The sequence below is a fragment of the Nothoprocta perdicaria genome, unplaced genomic scaffold (assembly GCF_003342845.1).
Source record: "Nothoprocta perdicaria isolate Ctin4 unplaced genomic scaffold, notPer1 scaffold_2, whole genome shotgun sequence".
Classification (NCBI taxonomy): Eukaryota; Metazoa; Chordata; class Aves; order Tinamiformes; family Tinamidae; genus Nothoprocta; species Nothoprocta perdicaria.
The window spans coordinates 9,859,049-9,882,364 of record NW_020455204.1 but is presented as its reverse complement, the minus strand read 5'-3'; the positions used below and the strand labels follow the sequence as shown (position 1 = coordinate 9,882,364).

Below are 23,316 nucleotides of genomic sequence, written 5' to 3'. Positions count from 1 at the left end.
ATGGCAACATCCATACCACTAAAAAATGCGGAGTGTAGTGTTAAATCCAATAAAACAGGCACAATTTCTAAATCTTCTTGTTTAAGAAGTTAAGATCCTGTACAGATCAGGCCTTAAAACATCTTATTTAAGTATGTTAAATAGCCAAACAATGTTTTATATATCCAATACACTTGTATTTATTTTACATATTTTCAATAAAATTGAAATAGAAACTACTTTTAAGTTAAGTAAAAAAATAGCATATTTCTGTTTAAATTTTCTTCAATCTTTTTGGCATATTTACTTGCAGTCCAAACCCACTGCATACTAAAACACAATACTATCAGAATAAAATATTTTTTAAAGCTTCTGAGACAGTCTACAACTGTGCCTCTCCTTCTGCTAAGTATCCAAAATTGCTTGTTTTTGTAAAATACTTTTTTTTTTTAAACCATCTTGGAAACTGAAAGCTAACTACTACACTAACACAAATTAAACTCTTCTGCAAACATTAAGCTCTTTACAGAAATAAGCAAAGCTTGGAGAGGACAAGAATGCAATAATTTAATAGATGTATGCCTCTCAGCAGCCGTAAAGCAAGTTTGATGGTCATGTTAAATTTTGAAATTAAGGATCTTACAAATTATCTCTTAATTTTATAGAAAGAATATTGGACTTCCAAGAATCAGCCATGGGCAGGCTTATTTTAGGGACTCAAATACGGAGACACACACATTGATAGGTCTGGATTGTGTTTTGCAGGTACAAGTCAAAAGGCAACCATCAGTAGCACGCACTTCCCAGTAACAGCCCAATAAGCGTGACAAGCTGTGAGGATTAGCTAAAAATTAAGCGGGCAGATTTTTTTTATCCTTCTACATATTGATTGTTAGCATTGCATAGGCTGGCACAGGAAAAAAGTCTGACTCTTAAGTGTGAAGGAGAAACACAGTTTAGAACATTTAGACTAAAAAGTTTGAGATCATTAATTTAAAATACCAATTTCAAAACAGGCACTGATTTTTCACTAAATTCATAAAGAAGATTAAATTATTTTATAGTTCTCAGAATATAGTGCAATCTCTATTAATATGCAGTATATTACAGCTTACATATTCTTAGGCACTCAGAGCAAATGTTATTTTTCAGTTTCTACTGGACAGCAAAGTTTGCTGAATTATTGCATAGATTCCCAAGTAACATATAATAAAATAAAGCAGGGATTGTATTAAGTAGACACACACACAGAAATACATACACACACAAAAACAAACAGCATTACAGAACAGTCACTGATACTGCCACCAGTAAGTCACGCTAAAAATATAAAGATAGTGATGCTATGGCTTAACATTTTCATGCCACCAAAAACTCCTATCCTCAGTCCAATAAAGCCACTCCAAAGTACTTAAGTACACTCTGACATTTGTAATGTCATACATTCCATATGCTTATCTAACTGCTGAAATAGGCTGCCTTCCTTTAATAAGGAAGCTGGAAAGAGCGGGGGAGACATAAAAAGAAAAGCGAGACTATTAGGCATTCCTGAGAAACAGGCAAGAAGCTGGAAGGACAAACAGCCTCAAAGAAAGCGGCCTCCCCAAGAGCTCATCCAAAGAAAAGCTCATCCACAGAAAAGAGGCTCCTTAGCCTCCTGTCAAGCAGGTAAGGGAAGGATGTTGATGCTGTTTAACAGCTGCATATGGCTGAACTAGCCTGTACTGTAGGAGGCTTACATACCAGAGGCACACATGCAGATCTTGGCTGATACAATATTTGTTTCCTTACACATTTTGCTTGACTTTTATCGGTTGGATTGTTAAGTGTGGCTCGTCTTAAGTGCCTTAAACTCTGCAGTTTTGCAGAGAAGAGGAGAGGGGAAAAAACAGATGGATCGGATGGAAGGGTACACATAGTTTATCCATAAGGTAATTAATCAGAAGACTGAGCTCTTGGAAAATACTTAAGAACAGAAATCATGGTCATTTAATGAGGCTTTTACTGCCAAAAAGGGTTATAGATACTTTTCTTTACAAGAAAAAGTACAATGAGGTCCTCAGAGCTCAGCAGTATCTAAGCATCTGAATCTCACTGGTTCTATTGATGAAAAGCCATTAAGCACTTAAACTTGGCATAGGTGCAACCACAGAACTTGTAAAAATGCTACAGTGCCATAAATACATTTCTTTAAATAATATGCATCTTGGAGTTTTCACTTTTCTCCAAAGTCCTGGCAGACACATTTCTTCTAGAAGTCCCACCTGAAAGAGAAGAAAACAATTCTCAAAAAAAGTGTAAGTAGCAATATTAATTTTAAGATTAACAGGCCTATTAACAACTAAGAAGATATTCCAAAAATTAGGAGAGAGGAAAAAAAGATTCAAAAAGCTTTCTGTATTCAAACTGGCAAGAAATTACATAGGCTTCTCTAGAATTCCAATCAATTACACAATATAGTGGACAGACATTACAAATTTTAGCATGTAAAGCTATAAAGGAAAGTAAAATTTCAATAGGCAATTATGAAAATCACAGGCAAACATGTGGACACAAACTGACAAACTGCATCACAGCATAAAGCACAACTTTTTCCAAAAGAGAAAGAACTAAGCTCTAAAAGTGTTACAGAAACTTAGTGCACAAATGAATATTTCTGTGGGTTTTTTGTTGTTGTTGTTTTTGTTTTTCAGTAGATGACAATGGAAGTACAAGAGTTCAAATTAGAATTTTGACTTGGCTGTATGTCTACGTCTACTTTTTCATGTGCCACTAAACATATTTAAATGAACAGATGGAACAGGGTCCACTGAAAACACAGACCCAAACAGGGAGAAGGGAAGGTCCAACTTAAAAAGCTGCAGTCAAGGCCCTCGTGGAAGCTGCAGCACTGCAGAGCTCTTTGCAAGAAAATACTCAGAACGTGTCAGCCTGGGGAAGCAAGCAGCCCTGAACCTGGGGTAAGAGCAAATACAAAAGTCTCGAGGCAGGAGCCGCCGGGACTCCACATTACACAGGAACCCCACAGCCTGTGCCTTAAATCAGCACCTTAAATCAAGCAGCATCAGCTTGTACAAACCCACTGCCTCTAAATGCCCGAACCACCCTCCTGTGGCAGGGCTTGGAAACACCAAACACAAGAGTGTCTCCCCTCTCCCACTACACCCAACAGCCTGAGTCTAGTTCTCTAAAATTACTTATTTTTCATCTGCTCTTGGCTCAGGCACAAGTCCTAAGCCCTGCTTATCTGTTCCATTTCAACAAATTGGGCTACTAAAATTTCACAGATTAGATGTCTGAAATAAGCACGGATCTAGCCAGTACCTTTATGCTTAGGTATGGACAGCTTTTTCATGTCAGCAGGGACGAAAGCTGAGCTTGAACCCCATTAGGGAAGGCTGTTTCTGCCATTTAAGCAAGATCTGCTTGATTTTTGTTGCACACAGCAAGCAGCCCCGCTGGTTTTCCAGATGATTTACAAAGTGGTTGTGCTGAACGGGAGAAACCTTTACAAGAAACTCTGCTGAGCTCATTCCTCACTATTGGAAAAGTTGTTTTTAGAAAGAGCAACATTTTGAACCCTAAGGGAGACTCTGCAATAAAAAACTGCCATAGACGGACATTTCCTTTTACAGCTATCCTATTATAAATTTCTAGAGAATAGCCTATTTTTAGATGAAAGTAGTAATAGTTCAAGTTTAGAAACCACATTTTATGTAATTACAGGGAACAGCTTTCTTTTATTTATAAAATGAAAAAGTTAGAATGAAAGTTAAAATGGCAAAACATTGTTTTTAGAGTGATTTCAAACATAGATTTTTATACAACTGCCCTGCAATTAACTTTGCATATATACCCTTTTCTTGCTATTTTTATTGTTTAAAGAGCAGACCCGCAGACTGCCCTTACGTCAGAGAACAGGCTCCTAAGTCAGATCACACCAATTGCTGGAGATATAGGGAAAAAAAGCACACAGAAGTAACAATCCAATTGTACAACAGCCCTGACAATGACAATGTCATTAGTGCAAAAATACTTTATGTGCCATTTCATTTAGCTAGCACTGATTTTTAAATGGGAGAAAAGCAGCAATTTCAAAGAGAAGAGAAAAATGTGTCAGAACATAACTCTATCTGAAAAAAAGCCAAGTGTTCGTTTGCCTTGAACTGACACTGTTCAAGGTTTACAGGTTTCTCAGCAGAGGAAGAAACCTACCGCTTACCTTCTTACCACGTCCTTGGGCTCCTTTCCCTGGGCAGCTTTCTAAAGCATGTGGAGGTCAGCAATACACGTGCTGGTTCCCTATCGCTGGTTCCCTACGGCAGGGCTTCCCTGTGATGGGCTAGGAGTGACGGGGGAAACACAGCCTTGGTTAAGAGTCATCCCGGGGCTGCCAGTACGGGCGAGGGGGAGGCCCCTCACAGCTTCACACCACAGCCTGCTCCTGGGCCCTCCTTCCTGCATTCACACCACGGGTATAGTATGAATAGAGCTCATCTTGAGGTCTACTCCTTCCTGAATTTAGTTGTCAGGCATTCAAGGGTTTGATTTCTTTGTTGTTGCTGCTGCTGCTATTGTTTTAAATACAACATTTAGCTTCCACTTGTGCACTTCCCTATATTTGAAGTTACTGAGAGCCAAGAGTTTGAAGCTGGACTTTGCTGACAACACTTTGGAGAGAAGCTCGCTGAGCACTTGGTGCATTTTTGTCAGGTCTCCTTAAAGCCTTGATCTTACCACCCCTTGGAACTCCTTCCTTCACCAAGGATCACTCTCCATTTTGCATCATCCATATAAAACAGCCTTGCCCCCTTCCAATTATCAAATTCTTGTCATCAGTTAGAAATAAATCAGATTATGTTATAGAGTTATTCCACATGCTTAAAAAAGAGAATAAGGCTAAGTGGTCAGGAGCACATTTCAACATGCTGGACCGTATGCCCTCTTCTTGTTTCAGCATATTCAATAGGGTATTTCAAGCAATTCATTGTAGTTTAATGCAAGCAAATCCCACTCGACCTTCCTGACTAACTAGAAGAGATCATTGTCTTAGGAACACTCTCATCTTTCTACCTTCCTATTAGCCAAAGTTCCACTGATTTATCAGAGAACTATCTAGCAAGTAGTCACCTGATACAAGCACAAAGCACTGTGCAGCAAGCCTAAGAAAGAAGCACTGTAGTTATTCCAGGAAAGCAGCTGTCAGCTGTATTTGTTTCTTTTGGATAGAAAGCACATACTGCTACTCTACTACCACTTATTGAGGGAGGAAGTGGGGTAGAAATCGGTATACAGATGTCTTGGACTTCTGAAGCCACCTCTAAAAAACAATTTATTTCAACATCTCTCCTAATTGTAAAGTCTAACTTAAATAAAAATCTGCAGGATATTTTTAGCCTTTACCAATTTATCATTAACTGATCAATCAAATGTGTATTTTGCAGATATTTTTAGCAACTGAATGAATTTTCACACCGTGTGGATACATTTTCAACCTCATTTCTCTTGGCCAATTACCTTAATTATTTCCTCACATTCCGCTTTCAACATTATACTCTGATACCTGCAGCTTACTCTGAGCTTCTTCTCTCCTGCGTTCCCTGTTTCGCGGGTGTCGCCGGCACCTCCCGCGACTCCCGTTTCGCCGGCGTAACCGGCATGTCGCCGTTGACGCTCTCCACTCCTGTAACGGACATCAGGCTCTTCCGCTCCTTGGAATTCGATTTGTGCTCCACTTTTGTCACTCTGAATCTGAGGGGAGCAGAAGACAGACTCCACTTTATTTGTGTGTGTGACCCCCTGTCCTCCCTCCTCCTGCTCAGTACCAGGACGTGGGAGAAGCCGCTCCAGCAACCCGTGCATGCAGCAGGAAAGCCGTTGGGCCAGAGAGAGAAGAGTCCTGCGAGCCAGGGAGCTCTTCAGAGCAATCTCCCTTGCTATTAGCCAGGCATATTGTCAATGCACACTGCTGCTGAATCAGCCCTGACACTACTTGTCACGTTCAGAGTTACAGCAAGTCCTGCTTAACCCTTGCAGCCTCCAAGCCTCCTGCAAGCTCTTTATTAAGCGTACAAAAGGCTTGATGTTTGCTGAGACCACCACATGCTGAGCTGGCTGGAGGAAACAGAACTTACTGTGTCTTGTCTCAAAGTCTTTAGGGACAGAAATAAACCAGCTGTTAGTTGTTTTCAGTGATTAGACTGAAACTGGGACAGTTTGGGAAAGCAAGGATGACTGCCAGTTTTCACATCTTCATAGAGAACTCCCCATTCCAAAGACCCTCTTCTATACTACCAAAGATCTGAATTTCTTGTAGTTTTTGGAGGTGGTGGTTCATTGGTTACAGGGTTTTTTTAGAAGGTGGACAGAGGAGGAATCAGATGAAGCTTTTTCTGCTTCAGAATGACACCCTCTTCCAACTCCTATCTCATTCAACATCAACCCTTGGGATTTCAGTTTTCTGTACGTTGACCTCTACTCAACACCTCTTTTAAGGCCGATTTCTCACTATAAAGTCAGTGTAAAGCTCCTTTTATTTGACATGACTGCCCTTTCAAACCAAGCCTTCCTCAAATATTCTTAACCATCTTTTTCTCTTAGATATCGCCCCAATCTCTACTCCTCTAGATCATCTGCATGCTTTTCTGAAATCCCACAGGAAGTTGAACAGAAACCCTCAAACATCCTGTGAGCTGTCAGCTTTTACAGTAATGGCACTTCAAGATTTCTGGCAACCTTGTCTAACCTCCTCAATTACTCAAGTGTTTTCTTGGTTGTCATCCAACTGGCATGAGTCCTCTTACTAACTCTAGATGTCAGTCCAAAATTTGGACTCAAGTACAAAGCAGATGAAAATATTATAGATAAGTAAAACAAACAAAAAAAAATCATGTATTTATATAATGATGTTCTCTTCAAACCTATATAAAGAAGTGCAACTAAAAGAAGGCAAATATCTCACTTTTCACAGACTGCTCCAAGCATCAGGCCAGGCCTTTGGACAGAAATGAAATGTAATCTGATTAAGTAACACTTAAGCATTGCCAATGTGCAATCAGTGTTTCAAAGACTGCTGGCAAGAGAGGATTGTGAGGGTTTGACAGCCTTTTATACACGGGTAACACAGAGAAGTCTTCGCTGTGATCACCTATCTGCTCTGATCTGCTTACAGGTATAGAAACACATATAGAAGCAGTGTGTATAGAATATCAGGATACTCCAACGGGGCCACTCTGGAGCCCAGGTCTTACCTGCCCACGGAAAGTACTGTGACCTCTCCCAGGCGGCTCCTTCGGTGCTCCTTAGGTTTGTGGGCTGGCTTTATAAGATGCCATCGCTTGTGACTGCAGCGAGTGCAGACGTCCTTCTCCGCTACCCCTCCGACAGTGTGGAAGTGATGCCCTTTGCAGCTGTGTTTAAATGGAACAGCACCGGGAGACAGAGGAGACCCGGGGGTTGTTGGACTCCCAGGAGTGGTAGGAGATAAAGGGCTGTGGGAAAAGTACAAAAGAAAAGTAAATGTTTACTACAAGATCTCATTTCTTAAAAGGAAAAATGATAACAAATAACTTTTAGCTGTGTCTAATGAGCAGTACTTTTACGGGGGACAACTTATTTCTGAGTGCGCTTGTTTGAAGGTTCTCCCTCATACATTGTAACATAAATGTATTTTTGCAGTTAAAATTTCTTCCACAAATGAATTCAACTGGAGGCGATCGATTTGACTAACACAAAGGGCAAGGAAATGGAAAGAGAATTAAAAAAAATTAAGCTGAGAGAGAAGAAGGGGTTAAGAGGATAAACATAGGTGAAGACATATAATGAGCTGAAGTGCACCCTTGGAGAACTAACAAAAGCATTTCAGAGATGTTACAGTATCTTTAAAAACCTCATAAACACACACAGTCCAACAATATTAGGAAAAGGCAAAACTAATGTCTACCTTAGAAAAAAAGAGCAGACCATGCAGCTTAAGCCTCAGAAAAACACTGAAACAGTCAACCCCAAGAGACCTAAAAGATAAGAAAAAGCAGCGCAACAACCAAAACATCTATTGAGACAACAGCAAGCCAGGCTAAAAAAAAAAAATAAAAAGATAGCAGAGGTAGAAAGCATCATATATAATTTTGGTCTTCAATATTGATTTTGATACTGCCTTGCAACACATTCCCATAAGACATACTAGATGAAAGCACTGTTTAAGCCTTTTTTTTTTTCTTTTTCTTTTTTTTTTTTTTTTTTTTAAAGAGGAGAGAGAATATTATACATCAGTGGATTGTAAGGACACACTAAGTAGAGTTATTCTGGTCCAGAGGACATTCGGTGTTTTAGAAAGCTTCCTAAACAAGAAAATAGGAAACCAGCTGAAGAATCTCAAAGGAGCCATAGCAGATGAGACTAGGAACTAGGATGATCAGAGGAGACGGGGAGGAGAAGCACACACACACACACGCAGACAAACCTTACATGAAAATACTAGAGGCACTGCAGTAAGGGCAAAGTTTCCCATACTTAAACAGCAGTCACTGACTTTGCGAACCCAGATTAGAGAGTGACTAATAAGATTCTTCGGAAAGGGAAGGCTGTTGCCAAAAGAAAATAAAAGGACAAATTGCACACTGGAAGTAACAGGAGTATAAGGTGTGAAGTTACCAAAGTAATTTTGTTGCACTGCTCTGCAATAATCATGTCTTAGTGTTCCTGGAGTGTCCCACCCAACCCCGGGATTGTTACTGCATGAAAAACACTGTCCAAGTGAGAGACATTCAAAAGGAGAGGAGAAAGAACAGATTACAGAAATCAAACCTGCCAGGACAGACTGGAATTACTCCGAGGTCTTGAAAATAAACAAAAACCACTGACAGGAGACATTTTATGTCTCAGAATAAAAAAATGAAATAAGGGAAATAAAGTCCGTTCAACATGCAGCAAATGCAACAAAGAATGACCAAAGTGCAGATCTCAGTTTTTACTATTTCGATCATTAGGAAGCATTTCCTAAAACACTGCATATATGAGGAGACACAAGCAGAAATCCGTTGTATTCCCAGACTTTGGGAGTACTTGCCAGAAGTGACACAAGAGCCATCAGCCATGTCTTGCATTGCCTCCTAAGGCCCTATCCTATTCTCTTGACCCCACTTCTAACGATACCACAACGATACCCAAATTAAACCACTGAAACAAGTCTGAAACTCTCACATGACATCACACACTCACCCAGAAAGTCTGGGAGTTAGAATTCGACCACATATTCCTGCTGCAAAATACAAAATATTTCAGATTTCAAGGTAATTCCATATGGGAGAAGAACAAGTTGTTTAATAACCAAACATCTTTTACAGTTAAAATAGGAGATAACTTGCCACCTAGTCCTGTTTCTATTGCAATCCTAAACACCCTTCCACCCCTCTATTCTACATAGTCCTACTTGAAGCTTCAGCTCCCTGCTTTGAATATGAACACAGGATTATATATCAAGAGTATGCAAAGTAGAACAGCTAAAGTACAAGCACAAGCATTTCTAAACAAATGATGCTTGCAGGAGACAGAGAACCCAGGCAATACCCGTTCTTATTACCGCCTTTGTAAAGAGAAAAGGCAGAACAAAGAGGACAGAAAGAAATGTCTATTTTAAGTTGACATCTGTACAAATGAAACAAGTGCTCTTCCTGCCCATTGAAGTGTCAGCTTTAATCCAAAACTACTCAGTAACTTCACCCTAAAGTAAACAAACAGGTGCAGCCTCTGTGAATCCCGGGTGCAAAAATCAACAAACACACATTACACATGTCAAGCAGAGACCAGAAGAACAAAATAAATAGAGAAGTGTACCAGAGGGCATGCACTGAAGTGCAGTGACTCGGAAAGAAGAGCATAAGGAAATCAAAATATTATCCTCTCAGCTGATGACTCAGGAAGTGATGTAGCCTTACAAGTGCACATGAAACAAAACCAGAAAAAATCTCCAGTCACTTAGAGATTTTCTTCCCTTTCCAACATGCTTTAGGTTTCATATAACCAAATTTATACTTCCAAGTTATAGAAAGTTAAAAACTATGCACTATACACACCGTCTTATCACTGCAATAATTTTAATTAAAAAAATATATTGGAAGTTAAATGCGTTGCCACTTTGACCAAATTTCCAGATTACTGACACTAAACTTTGGCAGATTTAGGCAGTTAGCAAGCTGTTACATTGAAGGATGTCATTTCACCGAGCTTCCATTCACACAGGTTCACTGAAAGGAGCTGTCTGGCCCTCATCTGTTGGCCCTGGAGACACATGTTAAGACGAGTAATTACCTTTCGGGTTCAAAAACACTGCTGTCTGCTACCATGGCCTTTAACACATCGGCATTGGCTGCAAGGAGAAAAATTGAATTAAGTGTACAGCTCTAACTTGAGAGAAGCAAACAGCAAAACCAAAGGTGTTCAATCAAATGTCACCTACTACTGTGATGTCTGGATTACATAAATATCCAAGAAAGCATGAGACAAAATCATGAAAAATCTTAAAATAATCCTGTAAGGATTTCTTACTCTGACATACTAAAGTAACACTTTATAGCACTTGAAGCTCTGCCCCCATACAAGATGTATAACCTATAACTGAACCACCCTCCCAAAGTTACAAAAAGTTTGTAAACTTCCTTTCCATCATAGCAACAGCATCACCTCATAGGTAAAAAGCAATTTCAGAGACCAAAAACACTTGTTGATAAACGTGCCCTACAAAACTGCATATTAACTCTCAGCCAAGGAAGACAAATTGATCACATATTTCAAAACAAATAAATGTGGGTACCCAATCTCAACCCTGAAGAAAACCACACAGGCTAAAAAATCTTAAGGATTATTGAGGGAAAGAAGAAAAAAAAAATCCAGAGGACTGTCTTCATCCAGGCTTAACTTAGAGGCAAGTCCAATACTTAAGAAAACTTCAGTCTTTTTAATTTTATATTGTATAAATCAGAGTTATCATACTGTAAAACATGCAGTCTAACTAAGTAGTTCTCAGACTGCTTAAGCTTGGGTTTATCTTTTTCCATCATATCTTCTTTCCCTTTTACTTTGTGCATGTAACACATGAAGATGTCATGGCTGAAACACAGCAGACTCAACCGTCTCATGTTGTCTTAATCATACAGATTTTTTTGGACTAGAGCTGCAGGAATCATTTTAAGAGTCTGATGCAGTCAAGATTTAGAACTTTATCTACACTAAATTTTGTCATAAAAAAGCTTGAGTTTACTTCAAGAAGAAAAAAATAAAAGGCAAAAATTCAACCAACACAAGCACCAAAATACCCAATAAAACCTCAAAAAAGGCACAAAGCAAATATACTCAAAATAGTTCTCAGGTAAACAGAAAGTTTCCCATTTCAACTGAAATTATGACCTTCTGAAGACAATCTTTAAAAAAGTATGCACAAAAAGATTATTACATGAAAATACATGAATATACTATATTTCAGAGTATCTGAAAAATGTATTTGCTATTAGGCACCACCACAAAGGCTTATAACTTCAATATCTCATACCATACCTTCATTTTTCATTATGTAGTTAACAATTTGTCCCACAGTGTCACTATTCTCATGTATAGTTTCATTCATTTCTGTGCAAGAAAAAAAAAATCATCAGTACCCTGGTCTTCCAAAAGGAGAATTGAGTTATTCAAAAACAAAATGAGAAAAACCAGAAGAATGTTATATTAAAAAATAAAGATCTATCATCACTATGGAGAGAAACCCTAGATCTGACTTTTTAGTCCTTACTCAGGAAAACCACACATTTGTGGAGTCTGCGCACACAGATCCAAGATATTTTCATGCAAGATTTTAGAAAGCTCAGTACTTCCATAAATACACATCCAAATTCTTTCTCCATTTCATAAGGAGACATAAACAAGAGAGCAGTATTCCTAATTCCTACTATAGAGGATAAAGCAAATTATTGAAGAGTCTGAAGGCATTATTTTAAAGTAGACAGTCTTGTGCTTCTCAGGGACTCAGTCTAAAGTTTTCTGAACTATGGCAAGTCAAAATCTGCCTTTTTAAAATATTTATATCATGTGTGTGTTTCTACATCAAGTTCTCATGACTGTATAAACCAGGAATTTAGGAGAGAATGATCCTGACTAAACTGAATGCCGTTGGATTCAGCTGTACCTGTTGAAACAGCGCTGGAAGATTCCCCAGAACAATCTCATCACAGAGACAGAGGAGGCAGACAAGAAGTTAAAGGCACCAGCTCTGCCCTTCCCTAATAATTATTAGGAGCAGCTTTACAAAAATGCAGGTAGGGACAAGCTTGATGGGTCAGACCCCATGTTTGTGAGGGTGCTTCCCTGCCTCTCCATCCACTCCTCATCTTCAGCCTCCTGCCTCTAACTGTACAGTTTGAGTCCCAACCAGACCCTTTTCCCACCCCTACCCCTCACCTGGCCAGGTTTCCAAGGCAGGAAAAGGGAACCATGGAACAATACAATAGTAGTACAGAAAAGACCAAAAAAAAAAAAGGCAAAGATATCTTTAAGAAATTAGGATGTTTGACTATTTTCCTTTTTACTTGACTAGAGGCTTAGTTTTATGATGATAAGGGAGATGAGAATGACAGCACAAGTTTGCCTAAGACTGTTAAACATGCACCTATGACATACTTTGCTTTAAGTAGAGGCTTTATGCCACTCTGTTAACAGTTATGATTAGTACTTGGCTATTCCTCATAGCATATGATAGGCAGTAAAGCAATCTGCTGACTCGCGTGGCAGTTTTTGCCACTAACATTATAAATAAACTAGATTTTTGATCTCTCCACAAGCTCTTAATCTGTGTTAGAGGACTTGCATGGGAAACTGGAAGACTCCTCATTTTGACTGGCAAAGATCAAAACTGACAGATTGTGTAACGGTCAAAGACAAACAAATGAACCCACTCATCTTGAAAGCAACAGGGTCACGTTTAACAGGGAGAGAAAAAGGACACAAGTCTCACAGCAAGCTATTCTGTATTAGTAGCAAAGCAGAGAAATACGTAAGAGGCATTTACTAGACCCACTGATTACCTATTTTTTCGCCAATTTTTTCTTCTTCTACTTCCTCAGCCTCTGTTGTACAACGATATCCTTTTTTCTTAAGGACATGACAGATGAAGATGCCCAAGAGGCCCATGATGAAGAAAACAGGAACCAGCGCAAAGGCAATGTACTCTGGGTGGTCAGACCCATGACCATGGCCAGTTTTAGTTGTCAAAGTAGTTGTTGGCAAACCATGGCTTGACAAAGCTTGGAGAAGATCTTCATCACCTATGTAAATCAACAGAGAGTTATTATGATACACCATACAGCACCACTTAGGAAATTATGAGCCTGACTGAATGCCCTTAACGTTCATGGGGACTTTTGTGACACCTGGAAAGGGCAGCATGGATTCAGCCGCCCCAGAACTCACCCCCATTAAGTTCTGTTGGTGAAATAATTATGGAAGAGCAAACACGTCCATAGCCACGTTGTATTTCTTCAACATAACAGGGAAAAGCAAACGTGCCTGTGGCCTCATCTCAGCTCCCAGCAAGAGGGCACAGCTGGCCGGAGCTATCGCTGCCCTTCACAACACCCAGCTCAGCGCTGCTGCCTGCCCTCCATGGGCAAAAGCCCTCGTCCCTCCTCCCACCCTAACACTCTGCAAACCAGCTTTAAAGAACTACATAAAGGATTGAACAGCGACTGTTGCAAAGAAAAAGTATCACGCTTGAGACAAATAACCATGTTTTCTTTCCTCTTAACAGTGGAATTTCACAGCATAGAAGGTTATAAAAGTTTATCCTCTCCCTTTCCTTCTCCTTAATTTTCATCTTGTGCCAAAATAACAAAATTGCAACTCTGAAAAAATGCCTCATTAATATGAATATTCCTCCCCGAATGACATACTTTGGACAAAAATGCTCTTTTTTTCCCCCATTAAAGAAATGCTATCCATAGTTTCTATGCACAGGTTTACAATGTCTGACAAGCACAGGAAGCAAAGCATAAAATGTGTAAAATACAAACGAAAAAAAGAATCACTATTCACATGCTAGGCTTAAAACAACAAAAACTAATAATCAGCATGAAATGTGCACACTCTTCGCTCCTTTAAGGATTAGGATACTTCTTCTCCTTCACTTTTCCTGAAGGGATGATGCTTGAAGTAGAAAAGAATGACAGAAAAGACCAAGCAAAAATCCAAGCACTCTACTTCAACATGCTTCCCACCTGAGTGTCATTATAGCAAGGAAGGCAGTCCATACTTTTTTTCCTATTAATCAGATAAATCAACTGAAGGAACAAACAGATTCCCCACCAGGACCCCCATTCACATGACTGTGACATTTCATACCACCACCATCTACAACCATAAAACCCTTCTGTAAGTTAAATAGGAGGGTCTCCAAAAACAAGAGGCCATCATTGTTCCAGAACTGTTTGTTTTTCCCCCCCTCTGGATTCATTATATAACTACCAGCTAAAAATGCCAGCAAGGGCATGCACAGCTAAGAAAAGCTTTGTAAAGCTGCAGTTGAGATGTATTTTCCTTAACTATTTTTAATCAAAATATTAACCACTTATTTACAAAATTCTGGATTTTTTTCCACATGTCTTGACTTGTCAATTCAGTGATAAGAAACAGTGAAGATTTACTCAAAGTGAAAAATAATAGTACTTCTTTGAAATAATAACTGAAAAAAAATTCATTAGCAAAAAAAATAGGAAAGTATTTCTCTAATTTTATAAGCAATTGTAGAAATGCAGAAAAACAGAACAAAAAGCAAACAAACTGAGGAGACTGGAGTCCAGATACATTTTAAATGTTAAAATAAATGTCAGTTTGTTTACTTTGGACAAAGCAGGGTGATCTAGCTTGTTTCCAAAAACCACAACAAAGCTATTTGCTTTTAAGAGAAGCCAGTAATTCTACAAATACCCTGCAAATTCTGTGCACAAATACGAAATTTTTACAAGCTCTAACTTTGCCTCGTTGGGCCCTTAATCAATAGATACAGCTTAACCCTGGAAGGCTACAATTGTTTGACACCACAAAGGATGCAAAAGACAGCAATGGTAGACAGACGTGGTCAGGTAACTGAAGAGCTGATGACATACACAGTTCATTTGCCTTCTAGGAATTTACAGTTTGATATAGACATAATTTGGGGGGGGAAGAGAGGGAGGAGACGAGGGAAAAAGAAGTGTGGGACAGGTGACATGAGCTACAAACCCCCCTGTGAAATTGCACGGGATAATTAATTTATTATCTAAGCTGAAGGGGGGAAAATAAAAAAGAATGGTTGAGGTTTTAAGGTTCCTCTAGATATCACCTAGTCCAACTCCCTGCTCACATGGGAGAAGGATCTTTGTGACTGCACTGCCTTGGAACCTCCAGAATCCCATTGAGACAGCAGATGCTACAGGCTCAGAAAGGAGTTAGTAAGTCACCCTCTGCCATGTATAAATGTAAGATAACTTAACAATTAGGCAGATTCTGCAGTATCTGTTTAGGAATGAAGAGCAAAGACCTAATGCTCTATTTCAAAGGCCTCCATTGCCATTTACTAATCAAGTACATTGCCAAGAAGAAAAATCACTGAAGACTGAATCTGTGGTCCACCTTTTTACATTTTCTAGCACATTGTGGCAAGAGCCACATATGTTGTCCTAGCAAAGGAAATATGTCTTACCATTCCTCTATAGCTCTGGAAGGTATTTCCCACTTTCAAAGTCTAGGGAGTAAATAGGACTTAAGGCATGCTCAAAGGCTCATGGATCACTCAGGGATCAAACTGGATCACTGCATATATAATATAAAATATATATATTTATGAAAAGCAGTCATTTCACTTATTCAGTATAGTCTGTGGTTCAAACAGCTGTGTCAAGGCAATCACGGGATTGAATAAGCTGCAGTGAAGGAGTGAGCAAGTGCGGGCAAGGAGAATGAACACATCTAAATTAAGCTTTCCTGAAGTACTTGTAGTAACACAGTACTACAGTCCCACAGGATAATATTTTTTCCCTGTACTGTCTCTTATTATAATGTGCAACAAGTATTAACACTCTACATAACTATTTTTAAAATCTCACCAATTCAAAACCCACAAAAAACATACACACACTTTAAAATAAAAATACAGACCTGAGTCATGCAGCGGTAAACAATGAGCAGAGGAGAGTGCTTATGCAAAGGGACGGGGGAAACGTGTGACAAACGCTGCCAGCTGTTCCCAGCAAACAAGGAGAAATGCCATACGCTCCGGACAGCCAGGCTCAAGTTCTCAAGCTACTCCAGTGACGGAGCCGGCATCGGAGAGGGCAGATGACTTCTGAGAAACCTCTAAATCCCACCCGTGGGAGAGGAGGAAAACAAAACCCGCACCCCCGCAGGGACTCGCTGACCTTCCCGGCACTGCTCTTCAAAGAGGCCTGAAAATTCCCCCGCACGGGAGCGCCGAGGGCCTCGGCTCCCTCCCGGTCCGCAAGGCCGGCTGCCCCGTCCGCACTGCCCTAGTCCCCAAGCGCCCTCCCGGACACCAGGAGCATCAAAAACGCCAATGGTCACAGGTTCCTTCTTGTACATCCTCCCTGGCAGGACGGCTCCTGCTCGTCACGGCTCTGAACACAGTTCATGAATAAATTCATGAATAAATTCATGAACAAATCTGATTTCGTTGCTGAGATTGGCCTGGCTCATCTCAGAACTGCAAGCAGCCCTACGTGTTCACAAGCACTAGCACACCCTGCACTGCGAGGAACACACTTGGGCATTCCTCATTTTCTGGTTCCTCCTTAACCACAGACATTTTATTCACATAACCTGTGTTGTATTTCTGCCCCATGGATCGATGGCTAATGCACCGCTCGTAGAGATAAATTTGCTACAACCTGGTCTAGAGTAGAAAAATTCTGACAATTTAGGGAAATTCTGAAAGAACAAATACAGCTTACATCAGTAAATAATTTATATTTATATTGTTTACTTATATATATAGCCAAAACAATTGTGTCTATAGTGAAACTTTTCCTGGCACAAGGAATGTACTCACATACCTTATTAATGAAATACTCTGTAGTATAGATTTGCCTACACAGGATTGGATGGATATTTGAATTGCTTTAAAACTAGACAGAATTTTTCTGCTTAAAAATACATTAACAAAAATATATACTCCAACATAACAGCCTATGTAAACTGGGCCACATCACTTTTCTTCGGTCAGCTTTAGATATACAAGATCTGACCCTTCCATAAGAATTCAACAAGCTACAAATGTGTTTGCAAGACACTTTGCTTAACAACAAATATTAAATCAAAATTTCTATATAAATATACAATTTATACAAAGACCATAAACTGTATGTGATGTCATTTAATTTACATTCAAGACAGATGTAAAAAATCTACCCAAATAACCTAGAATAAACTGATCAGCTAGATCAAGCACTCAGTGCTGCATATAATCACAAGGAGAGCAAGGTGCCTGCCATTCATTTTTCAGACACTCAAACTCAATAAGCAGAATAGAATGAGGGAGAAAAAAGGAAAAAAGACTGCCCCCATTATGAGAAATATTTCCCAAATCATTTTCTGATCCCTTGTCCTCTTCCCCAGAGACAGATTATGATATTATGCACATTAACAGACTGTCGACAGCCTGTCTCCTGCTCATGACATAGGACATTGCTTCACAGAGAGTTTTATTCAAGTCCAGGCCACGGCAGCCCACCTTAATTCAACTCAATTCATGTAGGAATTCATTGCTGTCTCTGTTTTTCTGTCCTGATACTTGACATGCCTGACACTGGGCATCAGTCTATATATTATATTACAACTGCCTGAGGCCTGGACAAAGATGTGCTCCAAACGGCAGTCGCTGTGAGCAATACTCGTAGCGTTCAAAATAGCAGATTGCATCCATGCTGTGTAGCCTTGCTTTTTTTTAAGCAAAAATAAAAGTATTAAGCTTGACCATTCTCTGCCCTTAACTCAAAAAAGTAAAATAAAACCCAGACCATAATTAGACTCTTATATTTTTCCTATCCATTACCAGTCAAAGTCACTACCTCAGGAAAGTCTCAAGGGAATTTGAGAGGCCCTGTAGAAAAAACAGTAGATTAATATTAAATAAAGTGTTGTCTCCTTCACTAAAGCACAATCTTAGATGGTTTACACATCCTTATTAGCATTCTAATTAAGCACTGCATTCCCTCTGTTAGTTAAATTATGTTTGACCATAAAAACTACTACAAAACTAGATAACCTTGAAAGATTGTTATAGGAATGGGGCTGAAGTGCACCATGTAAGCAAAGGTATTGCTCCGTGACAAAATTTTCCTTCTAAAGTTTTATTTTGAGATACATATCCTTATAGACGTATGTATGTATTCACAGAAAACAGAACTGGAAGCACCTTTGCGATGCCATCCCACTTCAGCACTGTCCCAGAGCAGGATTAACTGTACCTGGACAGCAGCTACCTGCCACACGTGGCCCCAGTTCCTGCAAAGGCAACAGCTCCCATCTATTATTTTCCTTTTCACTGTAAATGAAGATCAGAGCAATTCCTTCTGTATCCTCCTATCTACTAGCATAGTATCAGATTTAATTTTTTTTTTCTTTGTGCACCAAGTTACAGAGATAGTCTTTCTTTGGAATTAGAGCCACACACTTGATATTTAGCATCATCACTAGGATCTCTGCTATTACCAGTCAATTATCTCAGTAAAGCTTCGCATCTAGCATTGATCTGAATAGACAACAGCTTTTCATAAAACAGAAGATGGTTATTTTTAAATAACATTTCTAGAAATACTTACTTAAATATCAAAGAATGCCTCATTCTTGAAAAGTAAATGTTTTGTAACCAACATGAAATTTGTTTAGCTTTTTTTCCAAATACAAACTACATAAGCCTTCCCATTAAAACAATGCATTACTTTCTTTTCCCCCTCTGTATTTCTCATACTAAACTAATCATAATTATGCACATCTCTCTGATTACGTTAAGCACGATCCAGTTGTTTTTGAATTGCTTATTTACCAACAGTATTACATAAACAATGATCTAATCTCCTCTCTTCAACTGATAACAAATCCTATATTGTTACTTTATATTTTGCTCCAGTACATCTATGCCACTCATTTCTAGTGGAATGTCTTGGGGGAAGCTCGTTTATATTTTCTAAATGTGACTCACAGTAATCTACACTATTAAAATACATACAACTATAGTTACCATTTGCTCCTCTGTAAAGTTGAAGGAATTAAGTTTCCTGATTTCAGGTATGCAAAGGAAACACAACTTTCTCACAACATGCACATACATAGAGTTTTGACTTTCATGTTAACTAAATTATTAGAGATACTTAATACAATCAATTTACAACCTCCTTAGTTGTGGTACTGGCTATATGAAATATTCAGATACAGCACATCCTCTGCTCAAGTATCCTAGCTAAGCACAGCTGGAAAGCATTTAACCAGCTTGCACATCTCTCACCATTCTGCCAGACCATTCTGCTGTTAAGGAGCAAAATAATTTAGGCAAAGGTTTTCTCAGGTGGGCTTTTCAGTTTGTTTGTTTTTCCCGTTGGTGGAGGTGGAAAAGGCAGGCAGGCAATGCCTGGATCATTCCTCGTTCAGTGCCCATGTGATACTGCTAATTATTGCCCTGGGGTAATCAACGGGCTAGTTATGATGGCAATGCCAGCCAGGTGGTTACGGCCTCTTGTAATTCCGTAAAGGAAGAGGAGAAGGTTCAGCTGGTCAAGCCTGGTGTTTCACTCTCACACAGCTCTAGGGCCAGTTTGCTCTGAGCTGCATTAAACTTCAGTGACACTTCCTACCTCCAGGCTGAACATCTAGGATAGATGGATATAAGCTTTGATTTCAAGCACCCATTTTAAGCATGATTTAGACAGGTAAAATGTTCATCTTGCAATTAAAAAGTGCAAAAACAAACAAACAAAACAAACTGTATACGTTATGTCCATTTCCTAAATACATACCAAACCCCTCATGCTATAACTAAATTTTATTTAGAAATGTTACTGAAATAGAGTTTCATATCATACTTAGAGGTCAAAAATGGCCAACTTAGGCATTTTACAGCTCATAGAGACATTCTTATTTTAACTAAGTACACACCAGGAAAGTAACAACCTAAATCAGCTACTTACCTTCATACAGTATGCCCAACTTACTGAAATATCAGTTAAAATGTTCTACTAGTGCTACACTTGAGGTTTCTCTTATTAAAGTCTAATTTCATTTTTTTCAGATGCTTATTTAGAACTCTCACGGCAACCATATAGTGACTGAATACTTTTTGTTATCTTAATCACAGCAAGCTTAGCCAGAACAGTTTGCCAGCACTTCAAATTAAATATACTTGTTAAAAGTTATCTGATTTAAATAGTACTTATCCACTCTGACAGCAATAGTCTAATTCCCTTCCTATAACTATGTAGATTAGATAAGAGGCAGTTCCAATTACAAATCAGAACACATCACTGCCTAAAACAAATGGACATTAAGACATTCGGGAACTGTCAGCTTCCTTGCCTTACCAGGAAGGGGTATAGAAGAGAACAGACCAACTATAATTGGCAGCTATTAAGAGGCTTGAAAAAAAAAAAAACTTGAATCAAAGAAAACCCCTTGCCTATTACTGGTTCAATTTATTTCACAGAAGTCACCTGAAGAGATATTTAAAAATCCAACTACAAAAAAAAAAAAAAAAAAAGAAGAAACTCTGATCTAACAGAGAACTTGTAAATTTTGCTTAAGTTTTGGCTTCCTTGTAGTAACCAGAACCATCAACAGAAGTGAAATAAGCAGGAAGTCTGATGAGAGAAAGGAAGCAACATGATGAAAGAACATAATGACAAGGAGTAAATAGCACTTCCAGCTTAAAGGTCAAGCAAGGCTGATGAAGGTTCTCTAACAGAAACTGAAGAACAGATCAGAAAACTTTCATCAAAAGGTTTAGAAAGCAGTTAGTTAGCAAGTAGTAGCTCAAAAAAAAATGAAAGCACAGCAACCAAGCAGGTTTCTCTAAAGCTAGTTTTAGCTGTAGAATTAGTTCTGCTTGCAGGATGCTACTAGTGAGATGGACGCACCAAGTCTCAGGGGTGACCTGAGACTTCCATTGTAATTAGCATCATTCCTGCTAACCAACATCATCTTCAGCAGCATAAAACCATGACTCTTGCACAGTATCTAAAACTGGACTCTACTAGATCCAAGTTAGAGACTAAATTTTGGTTCACTAAATCTACCCTAACATCAACATGGACAGATTTCATAGTAGGTCTGAAAAGAGTTTCCCTGTCTGAATTCCAATAGAGCATCTTGGCTCTGGTGAATTCCTTCCCAATGCCCACGGATTTCTGAGTTATATTCCCTATCAAACTCGTTTCATCAAGCAGTCAAGAAGCTTTAAGCTAGGCTTTGCTGAAAGCTATTTGGAGTGGGGAAAAGGAGGAGGGGGAGATGCTCCTGAATAAGGACTGTTTCTTTTAACAGCAAGCATGAAAAATGTCTAAAAGCATTGCTGTATTACCCATGTAATCTTCAATAAATTTAAATCATTGCAATTTCTGTACTCGCTTGGTAGAAGCTTGCCATGAACCAAGCAGGAAGACCATCCAGCTGCATCTGTGTTTCAGCTGGAAGTTGTTTCTCAAATTTCAGCTTTCAGTTGGAGTTGCATGCAGCTTCCCCTAAATTTAACCAAGAGCTGCAGCTAAAAAGAGTCACTCCTTGACACACCTGGGATTTGCTCCTCCTCCCTCTTACGAAGGAATCTACAGGTTCATCTAGCAAACAGTATTAATGTTGCCGAATACAATCAACAATGTATTTTTGCAACAAACATTTCCATTGCCTTAAACTATTAAAAAAAAAAAAAAAAAGATACCTCTTCTGAAGGTAGTCTGAAGACGCAGGAAGGAAATAAACTGGCAGAGAGCATCCTGACAAATTCAGAGGAAATGGGAGCGTTCCATGCCCCTACACTTTCCTATCTCTGCATTTCCTGCTGTGCTTGACAGTTTTTAGTTTTCATAAATAGCTCCTATTCATCTGCATACACCAGACTAAATTACTAGCTAATAAATGGCACCAATTGATGGGCCCCACTAAGGTCTTCAGCATAGCCTTTAAGCTCAGTAACTCAAGCCTATGTAAAAGCAGATGTAAAGCTAGCACAGGCCCACAGATATACATCCTTTAGCTCACCAAGCATCTGTCTACATCCTCTCTTAATACAGCAGCAGCAGATAAAGCTGCACAACCACCTCAGGAAGCAGCAGCACATACAGTAACCTGCCAAAGCAGCGCCCGAAAAAAAGAGCAACTAACTTTTACCTGTTAGACATATTTTACACAAAAGTTAGCGAGAAGTGAAAAGCAGAAAAAATGAAGTATGTAAAGAGGGGATAAAGAGGGAAGAAAAAAATATCCCTACGACTTCCTTCCTCCTCCACCCCTGCACGCAAAGTCTCAAGGAGCACTGGTGTGCGGGCAAAGCACCTGCCAGGCAGCACAAGTCTGACACGGGGATGAGCGGCCCTGCTCAGGAAAGCTCTTTGTGGGGAGGCCAGTGGCGCTGACGTTGCTCCCGGAGCACCGGCCGAGGTTATTCCCTCCTGGAGAGGAGGGCGGATGGGATGCCCAAGCTCCCGCGCTCTGGAAACAAACTGCGGGCAACAGGTATCAGGTCCCTGCCGGCACCAAGGGGTGACTGCTGATTTCAGGAAGGAAGAACAGGAAAGCTGGGCACGAGCAGGGCCCCTTCGACAGCAATAAGCGCCTTCATGCCGAGCCCCGCATGGGGCTTGGGACGCGCTGCCAACCGGGCCGACAGGGCCAGGCACCGCGGGACCGCGCGCAGGGCAGCGCTGGGCGCGAGCGCCAGCGAGGGCAGCGCCCAAACGCGACGGATCGGACCCGCACCCGCGCACTGCTCAGTGCCTAGGAGCTCGGCTTTGGGCTTGAGCCCGCAGGCTCGGCTTTGGGCTTGAGCCCGGCTCAGCGCCGCCGCTGCGGCAGCGCCTGCCCCGCTCCCGCGCCTGAGGCGGCCGCTTGCAAGAGGCGGCTGAGCCGGCCCGGGGGGGGGCCGCTCCCGGCCCGGTACCGCCGCTCCCGGCCCGGTACCGCCGCTCCGGGCCCGGTACCGCCGCTCCGGGCCCGGTACCGCCGCTCCCGGCCCGGTACCGCCGCTCCGGGCCCGGTACCGCCGCGGGCCCCGCGCCCGGCGCCACCGCAGCCTCCCCCGGCCGCTCCTCCCGGCGCCCG

General features: G+C 40.3%; 1 protein-coding gene across 1 annotated transcript in view; it reads right to left on the bottom strand.

Moving 5' to 3' along the window:
- Positions 1–439: 439 nt before the first annotated feature.
- The window catches only part of RELL1 (RELT like 1), a 24,892-nt gene continuing 2,015 nt past the window's right edge, over positions 440–23,316 (bottom strand). The window contains exons 2-8 of the mRNA XM_026037497.1: positions 22,552–22,590; positions 13,050–13,289; positions 11,530–11,601; positions 10,288–10,345; positions 7,230–7,469; positions 5,554–5,730; positions 440–2,243 (exon numbers count right to left, since the gene is read on the bottom strand). Coding sequence (XP_025893282.1) covers positions 2,231–2,243; positions 5,554–5,730; positions 7,230–7,469; positions 10,288–10,345; positions 11,530–11,601; positions 13,050–13,289; positions 22,552–22,590 — 839 coding nt within the window. The 3' untranslated portion in view covers positions 440–2,230. The remainder of the gene's footprint in view (positions 2,244–5,553; positions 5,731–7,229; positions 7,470–10,287; positions 10,346–11,529; positions 11,602–13,049; positions 13,290–22,551; positions 22,591–23,316) is intronic.